Source organism: Eumetopias jubatus, unplaced genomic scaffold (genome assembly GCF_037043125.1).
Source record: "Eumetopias jubatus isolate StellerSeaLion01/CBP00866 unplaced genomic scaffold, mEumJub1_p1.0 scaffold_16, whole genome shotgun sequence".
NCBI classification, from domain to species: Eukaryota; Metazoa; Chordata; class Mammalia; order Carnivora; family Otariidae; genus Eumetopias; species Eumetopias jubatus.
The window spans coordinates 76,231,114-76,246,330 of NW_028274822.1; the positions used below are offsets into that span (position 1 = coordinate 76,231,114).

Consider the following 15,217-nt stretch of genomic DNA (forward strand, 5'->3'; position numbering starts at 1 on the left):
CTCTGTGGCATCAGTGCTCCGGGCAAAAAGGTTTCCATAGCCAAGTAAGTTTAGGACTGGATGAGAGAACATCAAAGAGATGTCTTCGCTGCAGGACTTTTCAGAACCTTTAATATGTTAATGTAATTTGTCCTCAGGTTACCTAACCTCAATTATCCTCAATTTTCTGCTTGCCCCTTTGATTTTCTGAGCTTTCCTTTCTTCTGAGGACTTAAAATAAGTCAGCCCCCAGCTATTCTTCATTCTGTCAGACCCAGAGTGGGTAAAGAGACTCCAGTGATCAAAGGGAGCCCCAGGTAGGGCCAGACTTGCCTCCAGGAACGGACCTTATGGATTTCCTCTCATCTTGTGCTTCTTGCAGAAAAGAGCCAGGGTGGAAGTGGAGAGTAAGTGACAGCTTAGAGGGGGGTACATTGATTTGTTGGCTGAGGGGAGTAGGGAGTCCTTGGGGAGGTGGTGTTTTCAGAGGTGGGGTGGCGGCATCCTGAGCAACTTCCTTTCTTCTAGGATTTTCCCAAAGAGCTTGGCTGCCTCCAAGGCACAGCCCCAGTGGATGGTGAGCCCGTAGCCTCCATGGCCATAGTTGTGGATTACCTGGGAGAGGCAAGAAAGAAGGTAGCCAGGAGTGCCCTGGAAGAATCCGGAGCTCCCTGAAGAGTTCTGGGCAAAGCCAGAGGGAGCCAGAGGGCCTTTCAGCTCCCTGGCAGGATGGTGGGGCCCCAGGAACACCAGTAAGGTGATTGTTTGGGGAGCTGGAGGTCAACACCCTAGATTCTCTTTTGCTTAGGAAATGGACCTGCTTTCTGCACTCAGCACAGAAAAAGTAGAATCATCTAGAACTTGAGGCCAGGGATTCCCCTCCCCCAACCAAATTGTTTGAAGTTCCCTAAATCACCTTTCTTGTTCCCATCCTGCTCCAGAATGCCAAACCTCTTGTGTTAATGGATAGACTCTTCTACCCACCTCGGGAGGAAAGAAAAGCCAGGGCACTGTATGGCGGGACTCTGGTTAGCATGCTAATTTGTCCTAGGGACAGAGGCAAGACCCCTGGGGCCTTTTTCAAAGCTAAAACCATCAGCAGGGAGTTTGACTCCATATGTGACTCTTTCCTCTGTATGTGTATACACGTGCATGCAAGCACACATACACATACATCCCATATACGCATATCGCATGCACAAAATTGTTCTACACGCACACGCACACACACACGCACGCACACACACGCACACACACACACACCCCCCACATGCCTGGCATAAGGGAGGAAAGATGACCTACATGAAGAGGATGGCTTTCCTGTGGGCACTCCAGCTACCACCTAGTCAGGTCAGTTCCTTCAGCCAGAACAACTTCTGCCATCTCAGGAAGCCCTGCTCCTACCCCAGAAGAGGGAACATGAAAGAGGGAACCCAGAGAACTGATGGAGCAGCCACAGACTAGACATCTGCAAATGGCTCTGGAGTCAAATCCAAACCACATCCCAGCCACACTCCTCACCGGTTGTCTGATTGAGGCAAATGATTTCACATCTTAGATCCCCCAGGATCCTCATCTGAAGCATGGGGGAAGCAGTACCTATCCCAAAGAGCTGGAGGGGAGATTCAGGGAGGTCCTTCATGTCTCAGTAACCCGTTTTCCTTCTGCTCGACCACAGGCTTTGACAAACCGAGGGGCACCGCCCTCTCTGTAACCTTGTGCAGGTCCTTTACAACATCCCTGAGCCTCAGTTTCTTTACAGAGGAAGGGATGTTAGCCAGCGTTGTCCTGGCCTGCCAGTCGGCTGTGTGAAGCCAGATGGCAGGCAAGACTGGAAATGCCAGAGCCTATTAGGGTTAGGGGAGGACTTCGCATTCCTTACCAGGAGAGCATACCTCTGTGTTTAAAGATCCAAAGCGAAGCTCTTCTCTTTCTAGCCGAATCTGGGGGCGTACTGGCCGGAGGCCAGTCAATTCAGCAATAATTTTTGCATCCTGGAGAAAAAGAGTGTTAATAATTCATCTCCAGATTTTTTTTTTTTTTTTTTTTTTTGCTGCTGCCATTTTTAGGTGACAGAGTTAGCTTTGGAGTCTCATTATCACCACCAACACCATCACTTTCATTAACCACCACTACCATCACCACCTTTATCGGGTGCCAACATCATTATTGTCATTCTTACCACATCACTACCAGTTCTATCGATGACCCCATCTCCATCAACCACCACTACCAGCCACCACCATGATGTCAACAGTCACATCTCCTCACCCTCATCATCACCATCCTGAGCATATTCATCACCATCAACACCACCACTGTCATCGCCACCAACAGGCAAATGGAAAAAACTGAGATGTCAAAACAAACAAACAAACGAGAAACACTGAGATTTCTACGACAAATGTGTCTGCTCCTTGCGCAGACAGACTAAGGTGTTTTTAGGGTTGTCATCTCAAAAGACAGCAACTCTCAGCCATGGATGGATAGGTGTCACCCGCTCACAGTAGGACTTCCTTGTGCATTATCAAATTCTGGCATATTTCACAGTCCCTTGCTGGAATTAATTTGCCCAGTTATCCCAGTGGCAGTGTCTTCCCATCCTCAAGGGGCCTCATGATCAAGCTGCCAAGACCCTGGTCTAGGGTACCAATACTCCTCCCCACCTTACCTTCAGGGAGGGCTCCAGTCTGCAGCAGCCTTCCCAGATGGTGTTGTGGTCCTGGATGTTGTTTACCTCACTCCAGTTCCCCAGCTGAAAGATGCCTCCCAGAGTCACTGCCTGGATCCTAGGTAAAAGTGAGGAGAGTCGATGACAAAGGGAAATGAATCCTTTGAGACAAATGGGGGCCATCGCCATGGTCACCCTTCCAACCATCTCTACCTAAATCCCCACATCCATCTGCATGGTCATCCTTGCTAACACCACCATCAACACCATTGCAGTCGCCACTGTCATTACCACCCACCACCATCTCTACTGTCACCATTAATGTCACTGTTGACATCGTCATCTCTTCCAATGCACAGCATGGTGACTGTAGTTACAATACTGTATTGTATATTTGAAAATTGCTAAGAGAGTAAATCTTAAATGTTCTCACTACACACAGGGAAATCATAATTATGTGACATGATGGATGTGTTAGCTAACCTTATTGAGGTAATCATATCACAATATATGCATATATCAAATCATCACGTACATTGTAAATGTGCACCATTTGTCAATTATATCTTAACGAAACTGGAAAAAATATCATTTACATCAACAACATCATCTTCACAACTTCTTTCTTTGCTACCATGAATATGTCATCACCATCAGCCCCATTCGCCATTTCCACCACCAGCATTCGTGTTGCCATTGATAATGTCATCTCTGTCACACCACTAACATCACCATGAAGATAGCACAGCCCCACTTAACATTAATGTTGCAATCAACGTGAATTAACACTGCCTTTGAGATTGTCATCTCCACCATACTATTAACATCATCATTGATAGCGTCATCTCCATCAGCACCAGACACTGCCTCCACTCCCAATCATTGCCATCATCATCGACCTTCTCATCAACCCCACGCCACCCCCATTAATGTCAGCACTCTACCATCCTTGTCCTACTCACCACCCCTGTGAACTTTTCCCAACAATGACAGTATTATCTCCACTATCACCATTCCACTCTCAAGACATTGTCATCCCACCAAAATGACCACCATTTTCACTAATATCATCACCTCTCCCATTAATATCATTATCACCATCAACCCAGATCCCCATTCCCACCATACTCCTGTTATTTCTGTTCACACCTTCCAGTGTCATTGCCCTCACACCCACTACCCTTGTCTCCAGCATCACCACTACTGTCATCCAAAAGCTTGTTCAAGATGGAACCCAGTTAAGGTTGAGTCCTGCCTTTCCAGGAATTTAATGGCTCAACCTCACTTAGAAAACACTGGAAGAAAAAAACCTGCAGCGACTAAGCAAAGGGCCTGGCGTGGGCAGCATAGAGAGGGCATGAAGATGCCCCTTCTTCTGCCCTAAGATGTCAGATTCTTACCCTGGGATGATGTATGGGGACTGGTAGATGCCTTTCTCTGGGTCATGGGTGAGAATGAAGTGCTTCATCCAAGGGGCATCCACCTGTTGATTGAGGGCAGACAAATCTCATTGGGGGCGTTGGATCACTGCTCTGCTCCCCTCTCTGCCTAGATGTTCTGACAAGTGTGGCAAAGCCAATTCCTAAGCCCTCTGCTGACCCTTCTGCTCCAAGTCTGCACTGACTGCTTGCCCTTGCAGGAAGAGCCACCCCTACTCCCTGAAATATCACACATTTTCACCTACATGACCACAGAAAAGCCCAGCATACATGTACAAATAACACATACACTTCAGCCCACATCGGGAACACACCAACACTCACATAGGCACACATACACACACATGCCCACCAAGGGGCATCCTTCACACACATGCACACATACACAGTGAGAGGCAATGTGGGATGATGTTTACAAGACATAGGCTCTTAAACCAGATTGTCTGGGTTCTAACCCCAATTCCACAACTCACCACCATGTGAATTTGTGCATGTTACCTAATTCCTCTCTGCCTCAGTTTTCCCATCTGCAAAGTAGCGATGGCAATATGATAGACCTCATCTCAAAGGGTTCTGGTAAGGATTAAATTAATAGCACAATAAAGTGCTCTGGCCTGTACCTGGTACTTAATAAACACTCCATAAGTGTTTGCTCTTTTTTATTATAATACAGGAATATGCAATTCCTACATATTTAAAAACATATACATGCATGCTTTGCTATATTACGAAAAAAACCCGAAAGAGAATGTTTGGAGGGGTCATGTTGGTCCTTCTTGTTTCTTTACCATATCAATTGCCTGAAATCTGTGAGGCTCTTCTAACAGATGTCCCCAACACATCCTCTATCTTTGGAGAGGAAATAAGCAGGCAGCTACAATCTCTATCAAGAAAAGCAGGAGGTTCCATCCCTCACCTTCACACTCACCTTAATGATTTGTCCCCGGCCTGGCTTCAGTAGAGGGTCTGGTTGCAATGCCCCAGCCCACACCCCAGTGCAGTTGATAATCACATCAGCACCTCCTCTTGCCACCTGGCAGCAACGAACAGAGCAGGTGGCATGGGAAGGGGTGAGGGCCCTGGTATCCCCCGGCCCCTCTTTCCCTCTGCCCTCCACCCAGCAGCTCTCTGCTCCCTATAGAACAGCAGGGAGGAGGCTCAATGAGGAATCCAAGGAATGGACTTCAAGTCTCTGCTCCGCCATTTACCTGCTATGTGACCTCAGAAATGTTCCATCATCTCCTCAAAGCTCAGCTGCCTTCACTATAAAGTAGGGCTGGTAATATCTGTTCTTAGACTGTGTGAGGATCCAATGTGACCCTGGATAAGAAAATGCTCAGGAAGGAGTACTGTGGAAGGGGGAAAAACCTTCTTGGGACCTCCCAGAAGAAGTCAGACACAGAGATAATTCTCTTCCTCCTTTTGAATCCTTTTTACTTCATTCTCTTGCCTCCTGCTCTGCCAAGGCATTTTCAGAAGGCATGGTAGAACCCCTGGCTCTGTGCATGTGTGGGATACTTGACAGCTCAAGGGTATAGCATGATGGGCACCCAAACCCTTAGCCCAGTGTCAGTGACTCCCCTCACAGGTCTGTCATGGGGCACACACATTGCAAGGAATTGTCATTCAAGAGCCAGCATTTGCTATATTGGACTGTGAGCTTCTTGGGAATAAGGGCTGTGTCTGAGTCAACCATGTATCCCAAGTGCCCATTAGGGCTCAACCCGGAGCAGGTACTCATTATATAATGCCAGTAGCTGCATTTACCAAGCACCTGCACATGCCAAGTACAATTCTAGGTGCTAGGATTGAGTGAAGTTATACAGCAAAGCTCCTGGTACTTAGCCAGTGCTTGATGGTGATAGCTGCTACTATCATTGTTATTGATGATGGTGTTACTCTGGAGCCAAGTCAGCTAAGAGCTTTCACTTTGCAGAAACATTAACCCTGATTTATGTAGGAGGCAACCAAGTGTCTGGAACTCAAGAGTGGAGTGCAGCTGATACAGGTAAAAGGCAGCCAACTCTCTGGCCTTAAAACCCACTGAGGCTCAGAGGTAGATTCGTCCCTAATGTCCACCACTACCCTACCATCCCTTTGTTCCAGCCACCAACATCAAGACAGAATCCTTGAGTCCTTCTGGGATTCAAGAAAGGCCTGGGACAGGCCTCAGGGGGACACTGGGAGTCTGACAGGGGACCCCCAACCCAGCAACAGGAAGCAGAGGCCTCTCCTCCTCACCTCTCTCCCACATCCAGCCCCTCCCAGCCCTGCAACTCACCTCCTCAAAAGACTCCACTTTCTGCTGGAAGAATTTCACTCCCCTCTCAGTTAACCTGGGGGGATCAGACACATCAAAAAGCCCAGTATTCAGTTCTTGGTCCCATCTCTCCAAGGAGATGGCATGGGGGATGTTCCCCAAAGAAACTTCTGTGGATGTTAGTCCCACAGGATGCTCCTTGAGAAAATGGCTGTGTAGTCAGATCAGACCAGTTCATAAGCACCTTGATGGACTAGTGGTCCATGAAATGTCCCATGGGAAAACTGAGATGGCTCAAGCCCCTTGTCAGCAGATGGAGATGGGAGAAGAGCCTTGGTGAAGGTCATACAGTGAGTTAATGACGGGATTGGGACTTAGACCCAGGCCTCTTAGTTCAAAACTCTTCCTACTACCACCACATTGCTTTGTAACATCAAAAGGAATGAGATGCAGGGGAGAGGAGGGGAAAAGCTGGACCAATGCTAAACCCGCCTTTGTCAGAAGCAAGGCACGAGGAGGAAGGTGGAATGGGAACGTCCACCCCTCCCTCAAAATGTCCCAGAGGAAAAATATCTGTCATTATTAGAGAGGTAGGAGAAACATCAAGAGAACAGGAAGTAAACCCTATAAAAGGGGAAGCATAACCTCAGGACTATTTCCTCAAGATAAAAAAAGTGGGGGTATTCTGTCTAGGAAGAGGCTGGATAGGAGTCATAAGTATTTCAGCATTAGGAGAAATAATTATGTTGTAGTGCAATGATTCTGAAACGGGGCTGATAATTAGAATCACTCAGGGACCTTCTTAAAACACAAATTTCTAAGCCCCACCCCAGAGGATCTGATTCAGTAGATATAAAGTGTGGTCCTGAAATCTGTATTTCTAAAAAGCTCCTCAGGTCATTTGATAAAAGCTGCAATCCATTGTAGATTTTTTTTAATCTTAATAATATAGTAAAACATAGGAAATATATGGAATCTTCCTTAATATGAATATAAATATAAATAAATATAAATATGTTTCTCAAGCTAATGTTTGCTAATTTGAACACTACAAGATTTCTATTAACATCAGAAACAAGACAGAGACAACCACTATACCCTGTATTAGTTAACATTGTTCTGGAGGTAGTTACCACAGCAGTTAGACAAGAAAAAAAATGAGTTATAAAAATAAAAGGCAACGTATGTTTTGCAGATGATGTAAGTATGTCTGGAAAACTTACGAGAATCCATTTAAAACCATTACACAAACATTATGGATTTTGGTGACGTCAGTAATAAATATCACATGTAAAGATCTGCCCAAATGGTTCTGATGCCCAATCAGATATGGAAACCATGGTTTAGTACACAGAAGTGATTAGAACCAAGGATAGCTCCCAGCAAGCCTAAGAGTTTTCCTTTAACATTTGGGGTCGGTCAATACAAAAACAAATCCCATGAACAATTGTCAGTAGACCCCCTGGTCCTTGGGAGGTGCTTTCCTTAAACCAAAGTTGAAATTCTCACCTTTCAGTCAGCCATGGTAGATACCGCCTCCCCTCCACAATCAGGCTTGTGTTGAACCAGCCATAGCTAGAGTCAAAAACAGGCAAGAGTGGTAATAAAGATTCAGAATCAGAGCGATATTCAAAGACTTTCAAATGGAGGTGGGAGCAGTCTCACTTTAGGGGAGCAGTCACACTTTAGCAGTCTACCCCAAGGGTAGAGCCAGGACCACTGAGTGAAGTTCAAATGGGGACTGGTTTTCAGTGCAAGGAAATTTTTTCTGTCAGAAAAGCCATCCCTGACATTGGGGTGTGCACATGGAGACCGGATGTGCATTCTTAGAAGGTGTTCAGGCATGGGGTGGGGTGAAGGGAGGACCAAAGAGACATCAGGCTGCAAGGGAAAGAATAGAGGCATTTGGAGTCACACAGACTGGGTTAGAATCCCATTTTGGTCACTTGGCTGTGTGACCTTGGGAAGTCATTTAGCCTCTCTGAAGCCCAGTTTCTTCATCTACAAAAGACAGTAGTGACATGGAGCTTCTGGGCTTCAGATCTGTGACTCCATATCCCCCACCATCTTAGCCCAGGTCCCTTATTGGGTGGGTGGCTTCTCCAAAGGAGCTGAACAGAGCAGCAGGAATCCAAGGTATCAGTGGCTCTTGGCTTGGGGCGGAATAGGAAACTTGGTACCTCCATCTTCTGCTGCCTTCTGGACAGACCTGTCTGAATCATGGGACCTCAGCCCTTTTGCCCATAACAACCTCACCTGTAATCAGGGAACATGTCCAACTCTCTGCAGGTCAGCTTCCGAAATCCCAGAACTGTGTCCTTCCAGGACGGATCCTGCCAAGGAAGGAGAGAAGGAGGCACAGGGATGGGTGAAAGTCAATAAAAAGTTGTACAATGTGTACCACATGTAAGGCACTGTTCCAAGTATGTTACTTATACCACTCCATTTAACATCCCCAACAATCCAATGAAATACATACTTTTCTTATCTCCATTTTTACAGCTGGGCCAATTGAGACTCAAAGAGGTTAAGCAACTTGTCTAAAGTCACACAGCTAATAAACGATGGAGCTGAGATTTGAACCAGCACAGTTTGGCTTCAGAGTCCATGGTCTTAACCATAATGCCTTATGAAGGAAGGGTGAGAATAAGGCTGAGGGCCAAGTGATAGGGTAAGAGTCAGAAATAGGAGAGAAACTGTTGACAATGAGGGTTATACCAAGGGGTGAGGGTGGGAGGCAGCCGAGCACTGGGTCAGACAACCCGGTGGAGTTTTGGGCCTCCCCACAGACCACCTTGAATTCTCTGAGACTCCCATTTTCTTGTCTGTATAATGGAATTAACAATTACTCTTGGTCCAATGAAAGAGAACAGATAATATGGGTGATGCCCATAGCCCAGTGCTAAACATTGACTCAGCCTTAGAGAGCTGGCCTGGGTTTCTGGACACCCCGCCCAACCATCCCCTCCAGCAACTTAAGAACATCCCCCAAGGCTGTGCCCTTCTTAATGCATTAGGTACCATGGGATCACAAACAGCCTGGGTTCAAATCCCAGTTCTGCCACATAAGAGATTTGTGACTTGAGCAAGTTACTCCATTTCTCTGAGCCTCTATTTCCTCGTTGTACAAAGAGGCTAATGATAGCACTTACTTGTTGGTTATTACGAGAATTAAATAAGTCACTAGTTGTAAAGTAGTTAACACAGGGGCTGGTATATAGTAAGGGCTCATGTGCCATGATGAGTGTTTTAGTCTATCTTGGCAAAAAGCCCTGGCACCTCCAGGGACACAGGCAACCCTGAGACTTCAGCATGAAATCGTCACCACTACAGGACATGTCTGGGTTTGACTCATCCAAAGGCTAGTTCCCCTGTTTCATCAGAGAGTTCTTTGGTCTCTGCCAATTTAAGAACAAAATTGGAAACAAAAATAATTTTAAAGCGTGAATAGAATTGAAAGGAAACCTGATTTGAATGCAAGAGGCTGTCACCCACAATGCTCAAAGTACTCCCCAGACTCGGGCTCCCAGCCCTGGTCTGTGATCAAGGACCCCTCACTCACCGGAAAATCTTCACGGAAGAGGTTGTAGCCTGAGATTAGGGCCAGGCCCATGTTTGCAGCATTGGGAGAATGGATGTGGCTCAGGAGATAGTCAAAGGTCTGCTGGTTCCAATGTCTGGAAGGATCCCACAGATTCTCGGTCACCTAATACCCCGAGCTGGACAAGAAAACTCTGAGGGTTGGCTTGCATGGGATTGTGACCAGGCTGGTGGGGATATGTCAAAATCCAGAAACCCACCACGTTCATTTCAGCAGCGCCCCAAATGCCTATGGGTCTTCCCTATGCCCAGACTTTCTAGTATTTCCCCACTAATAAGAAAGAGAAGGGGGGAAACAAGGGATGATCCATCACAACAATTTGGAGCCCACCTCGGGCTTGGGATCATGTAGCTGCGAGTTTAAATGAAGGTTTAGGCCTGCTTTGAGATCTGCCCCACAGTTCAGGCTCACTCCAAGCACCTCCCCCCGCCATATAAATGCCAGCAGGAGACCTTAGCTAGCCGCTCCCAAATACTTTCCTCCTCTTCTTCCTGGGCACAGAACTGGCTACATCGCCTAGAGTCCCATGCAGCCAGGTGTGGCCATGTGACTGCATTCTGGCCAGTGGACCCTAAGACCGCACATGCCGTCCTCATGCTGTGCTCCTTCCAAAAGCACAGCATAATGACATCAGAAGGTGCAGTGACACAGGTACTGTGGCATCAGATGCGACATCAGAAGTCACAGAGGAGGACAACAGAGCTGTGAGATGCAAGGACCCCGGGCCCCTGAATTGCCACCCAATGATCAGGAACATCGGTTTTGGAATTTACGGGAGAACATAACTTCTGTTTGAGTCATTACACATTTGGGGCTTCTTTGCTGAAGCAGCCGGCAGTTTGCGGTTTCTACACAGACAAAATAACCTTTGCAACGTCTTTGCTACACCTGATCATCCATCCACCCATTTACAAGTATTCCTGATCTGGAGGTTCCTCAAAAAGTTAAAACTAGAATTACCCTATGATCCAGCAATCACACTACTGGGTATTTACCCGAAGAATACAAAAACACTAATTCAAACAGATACGTGCATCCGATGTTCATAGCAGCATTATTTACAATAGCCGAGATATGGAAGCAGCCCAAGTGTCCATCAATTGGTGAATGGATAAAGAAGATGTGGTCTGTATATACAGCGGAATATTAATCAGCCATGAAAGAGAATGAAATCTTGCCTTTTGCAACGACATGGACAGAGCTAAAGAGTATCATGCTAAGCGAAATAAGAGAAAGACGAATGCCCTATGATTTCACTCATATGTGGAATTTAAGAAACAAAACAAATGAACAAAGGGGAAAAAAGAGAGAGAATCTCTTAACTGTAGAGAACAAAATGATGGTTCCCAGAGGAGGTGGGTGGGGGGTGTGGGAAATAGGTGATGGGGATTAAGGAAAACACTTGTGGTGAGTGCCAGGCGATGTATGAAGTGTTCAATCAGTATATTGTACACCTGAAACTAATGTAACACCGTATGTTAACTAACTGGAATTAAAATAAAAACAGAAAAAAAGAAATTGTTAAATGAAAATGATTGTCACAATGGGCAAATTCAGGGGAGCTAGATTTCTAAGTTGTTAAATATAGCTGTTAAAATGGCAATTAGAATGAGTTCAAATACACTGAAAGATCTTTTTATGAATTTATATATGGAAAAACATACATCTCTGAGGGCAAAATTGCTCCCTACTGTACCCAATATCAAGGACTTTAGTGCATTTTGTCCTTCTTTATAATTATTGCTGGGATTTGAAGGGCTCTGTTTTCTTTTTCTTTTTTTTTTAGATTTTATTTATTTATTTGAGAGAGAAGCAGAGACAGAGACAGAGCACAAGCAGGGGCAGTGACAGAGGGTGAGGGAGAAGCAGACTCCCCGCTGAGCAGAGAGCCCAACTGGGGCTCGATCCCAGGACCCCGAGATCATGACCTGAGCCGAAGGCAGATGCTCAACCAACTGAGCCACCCAGGCGCCCCTGACGGGTTCTGTTTCTTGCTAGCCACTGGGGAAATCAGATGAAAATGATCTTTAAATAAATAAACTAGGAAAAAAATACCATGTATTCCTGATCCATCCATGCACATGGCATCCATAGCCACCCAGTTTAGGGGAGGCATGGAGGAAAGCCTCCATTTGTCTGGCACATAGTAGGCCTTACTATTTATTAGTATTTTCTTCTAAGCCTTGACAAGGGGCTTGTTCTTGGTGATGGGAACCCTGAGAGGGAGCATCCCCTCTTCAAACTCAGCCCCACCAGTTCCCCGGGCCGCCCTCTGGGACCCTCACTCACACTTCCTGTGGGTTGCTGGGGTCCGCGAGGTAGGCCTGACAGAGGCCGGCAGCCACATTGCTGTTGGTGAATGGGGTGAAGCGGTCTGAATAGACCCTGATGTCCAGTGATGGCAGGACCGAGTGGTAGTGCTCGTGGATGCACAGGGCAGTGGACAGCCCGATGACACCGGCTCCAATCACCACCACGCGCATCGTGCCGGCCTGCAGGGGGGAAAGGTTGCAGTGTACCATCACCACCATCACCACCATCCCCTGAAAGGCTTAGAAAGTGCCAGACACCGCCAAGCCCTTCTATACCTGATCCTCTTAATGACCCTCAGAAATGGAAAAATGGAAACATAGAGAGGCCAAGCTACTTGCCCAAGGTCACGGGTCAGCGGGTGAGTGATGCAGCTTTGGCTGGGGAGCCTCCCCCGAAGACCCTGCCCCGAGCCAGGAACATAAATAGGGTTGAGCCGAGTGTCTGGCCAGCTGTAGACTTGGGGCCTTTCGGTGAGGACCATGGGCTCTAGCTTCAAATCTCATACCTCAACTCTGCCACCTACTGGCCATTGACTTTGGGCAAGATGCTCATGAGCCTTCACCTTCTTGGAAACGGGGGGATAATAACTCCTACCTTGGAGAAAGATGGGAGTTTTAACAAGATGGCCAGTGTAAAAGCCTCAACATAGGGTCAAGTGCAAAAGAAGTAGTTTACTGACATTTGTGGAGCACCTACTGTGTACCAACCCCAGGGCTAAGTGCTTCGCCCCACGTTCTTAGGAGGCTGGGGTTATTGGCCCCATTGTTCGGATAAGGAAAAGGAGGCTCAGAGAGGCGAAGTAAGTTACCTGAGGTCACACAGCCAGTAAGTGATGCTGCTGGGATTTAATTTCGGTTCAAGTAAACTCAACATCCGCTTATGGCGCACCTACTATGAACCAAGCTGGGAGCTAGTGCGTGCAAGGTCTGACTTTAGAACTCGGGTCTTCCAGCACAACCGCTCAGGGCCGGCCTTGGGGGCTGGGCTGGCTGGGTCCTCAGAAGTTTAAAAGGCTTAGCAGCTTTGGACCTTGAAGCTGCTTGGGCCCCCACACAGCAGGGAAATACCCTGTGGGCTCCTGCTGAGGCAGAACAAGGGGACTTTTTTATGCCCGGAAGGGCCAAGTTCAACTTTCCCTCCTCTCCACTCACACAGCCCTCCTCCCAGACCGAGCCTCCTGGCAACCCCGTGGCCCTGAACGGCAGGACATTCTCAATATGGCCTAGTTTTGTAAAAGGGGAAAGCGGCTCCAGCCCACAAGAACTGGACTCAATTGGGGTTTCAGCAGCCAAGTTGGAGATAAAACCAGGAAACGGAAAGGCATTGCTCCTCTGGGCCATTCTCCTTCCTGCTGCGAGCCTTGGTTGCAGGGGCAGGACCCTCTCAGGGACCCCTAGCCTCCTCCCATCCCTCCTCCCCCACTACTTTGCCTCAGGAGAGTCAATCTCCTCCTCTGTAAACCAAGAGTAAGCCTGACCTCACAGGGTCACCCTGAAAATGAATCCACCAGCTTGGCAGAAGTTTCTGGCGCAGTGCCTGGCACAGAGTAGGCCCTCAGTACGGAGTGACCTCCTTCTGTCCCCCGGGCATCTTGAAGATAACAAGGGAAAGAACACTGGGGGTGGGGGAGGAGAAGAGGAAGAAGGGAGAGTCAGACCTGGCTTCATTTCTGACCCTCTGTTTGGCCTTGACCAAGCAACTTCCCCTCTCTGGGCCTTCTGACTCTCTCTGCATAACTCAGGAAAGTTGACCACTTTTGTGCATTAACAATAAGAAGGTGAGAAGAGAGGGCTTTCCAAATTCCCCAAATGAATCCAGGAGGCAGCAGTAACAGCCCAGGCTGGGGGTCAGACATACCTAGGTTCATAGCTTGGCTCTGGCACACACCCAGCCGTGTGACCCTGGGCAAGTCGCTTAACTTAACTGAGCAAGGATGACCAATCTCCAGTTTCCCAGGACTGAGGGTGTTCCCAGGATGTGGACTCTGAGAGCGAAAACCAGGAGAGTCCTGGGGCAAACAGGGATGAGTTTTCATCCTGATTGAACCTCCATTTCCTCCTCTGTGGACTTTTAAGGGTTAACAAAGCTCCCTGCCCATTGTCTCCCCACCAAAATATCAGCTCCCGGAGGACAGGGACATTTCTTTTTTAAGATTTATTTATTTACTCTAGAGAGAGTGAAAGAGTGCGTGCACAAGTTGGGGGGTGGGGGCAGAGGGAGAGAAGCTCAAGCAGACTCCCTGCCAAGGACGGGGCCCGATGCAGGGCTCGATCTCACAACCCGTGAGAGCTCATGACCTGAGCCAAAACCAAGAGGCAGACACTTAATCAACTGGGCCCTGGGCAGGGACTTTTATCTACTTTTATCTATCCCCAAGGCCTAGAATAGTGCCTTGCCTATAGCAGGGACTCACAAATGAATGAATGAACAAGTGAATGAATCAAGTTCTTACGAGGATCAAAAGAGAAAATACTGGTTAAGTGCTGGGGAGCTCATAAATGACAGCAGTGATTGTCACCGTCCCAGTTCACAGGTAAGGGATCCAACGACAGAGAGAGAGGAAGCTAAGTTATTCGAGGTTATAACAAGGGTTGGAGGAAAGGTGGGGTGTGAACCCAGCTCTGCCTTTTCCAGGGCCCAAGGTTTGTGTTTTGTTTTGTTTTGTTTCCATTCTCATGCCACCTAGAAAACCAGCAAAGGATGGAGAAAAAGAGGAGCTGCTTCTATAGTAGAGGTTGTGAGGGACGAGGAGAGTGTGAAAACCCTCCAGAGGTTTCTGGGCAGGAAGAAAGAGGCCTTGGACTGAAGCAAAGCAGGCACACGGCCTGTCTCCGATAACCAGGCTGGTCAGGTGTGTCGAAGCCTCTGGTTAGAAGCAGGGGCACATGCCCAAGAGAAGAGCATGAGGGATGCCCAGAACAACATCTGGAACCAAATGGCCATGATAAAGAGGG

General features: G+C 47.5%; 1 protein-coding gene across 1 annotated transcript; it reads right to left on the reverse strand.

Annotated features, from left to right (window-relative positions):
- Positions 1 to 462: 462 nt before the first annotated feature.
- DAO (D-amino acid oxidase) lies at positions 463 to 12,436 on the reverse strand. Its single transcript, XM_028116704.2, has 10 exons — positions 12,240 to 12,436; positions 9,912 to 10,026; positions 8,606 to 8,682; positions 7,859 to 7,924; positions 6,371 to 6,425; positions 5,018 to 5,122; positions 4,051 to 4,133; positions 2,651 to 2,768; positions 1,875 to 1,973; positions 463 to 594 (listed from the first exon to the last, which is right to left on the reverse strand). The coding sequence occupies exons 1-10, from the start codon at positions 12,431 to 12,433 to the stop codon at positions 463 to 465; spliced, it is 1,044 nt and encodes a 347-aa protein (XP_027972505.1). The 5' UTR covers positions 12,434 to 12,436.
- Positions 12,437 to 15,217: the final 2,781 nt, after the last annotated feature.

Excerpts from the sequence above, each read along its gene's own strand:
- DAO (XM_028116704.2), bottom strand. The coding sequence starts at position 12,433 with ATGCGCGTGGTGGTGATTGGAGCCGGTGTCATCGGGCTGTCCACTGCC. Across the intron at positions 7,925-8,605 it reads GACATGTTCCCTGATTACAG|CTATGGCTGGTTCAACACAA; the intron begins GTGAGGTTGTTA and ends TTTTGACTCTAG. Across the intron at positions 6,426-7,858 it reads CTACCATGGCTGACTGAAAG|GTTAACTGAGAGGGGAGTGA; the intron begins GTGAGAATTTCA and ends TGATCCCCCCAG.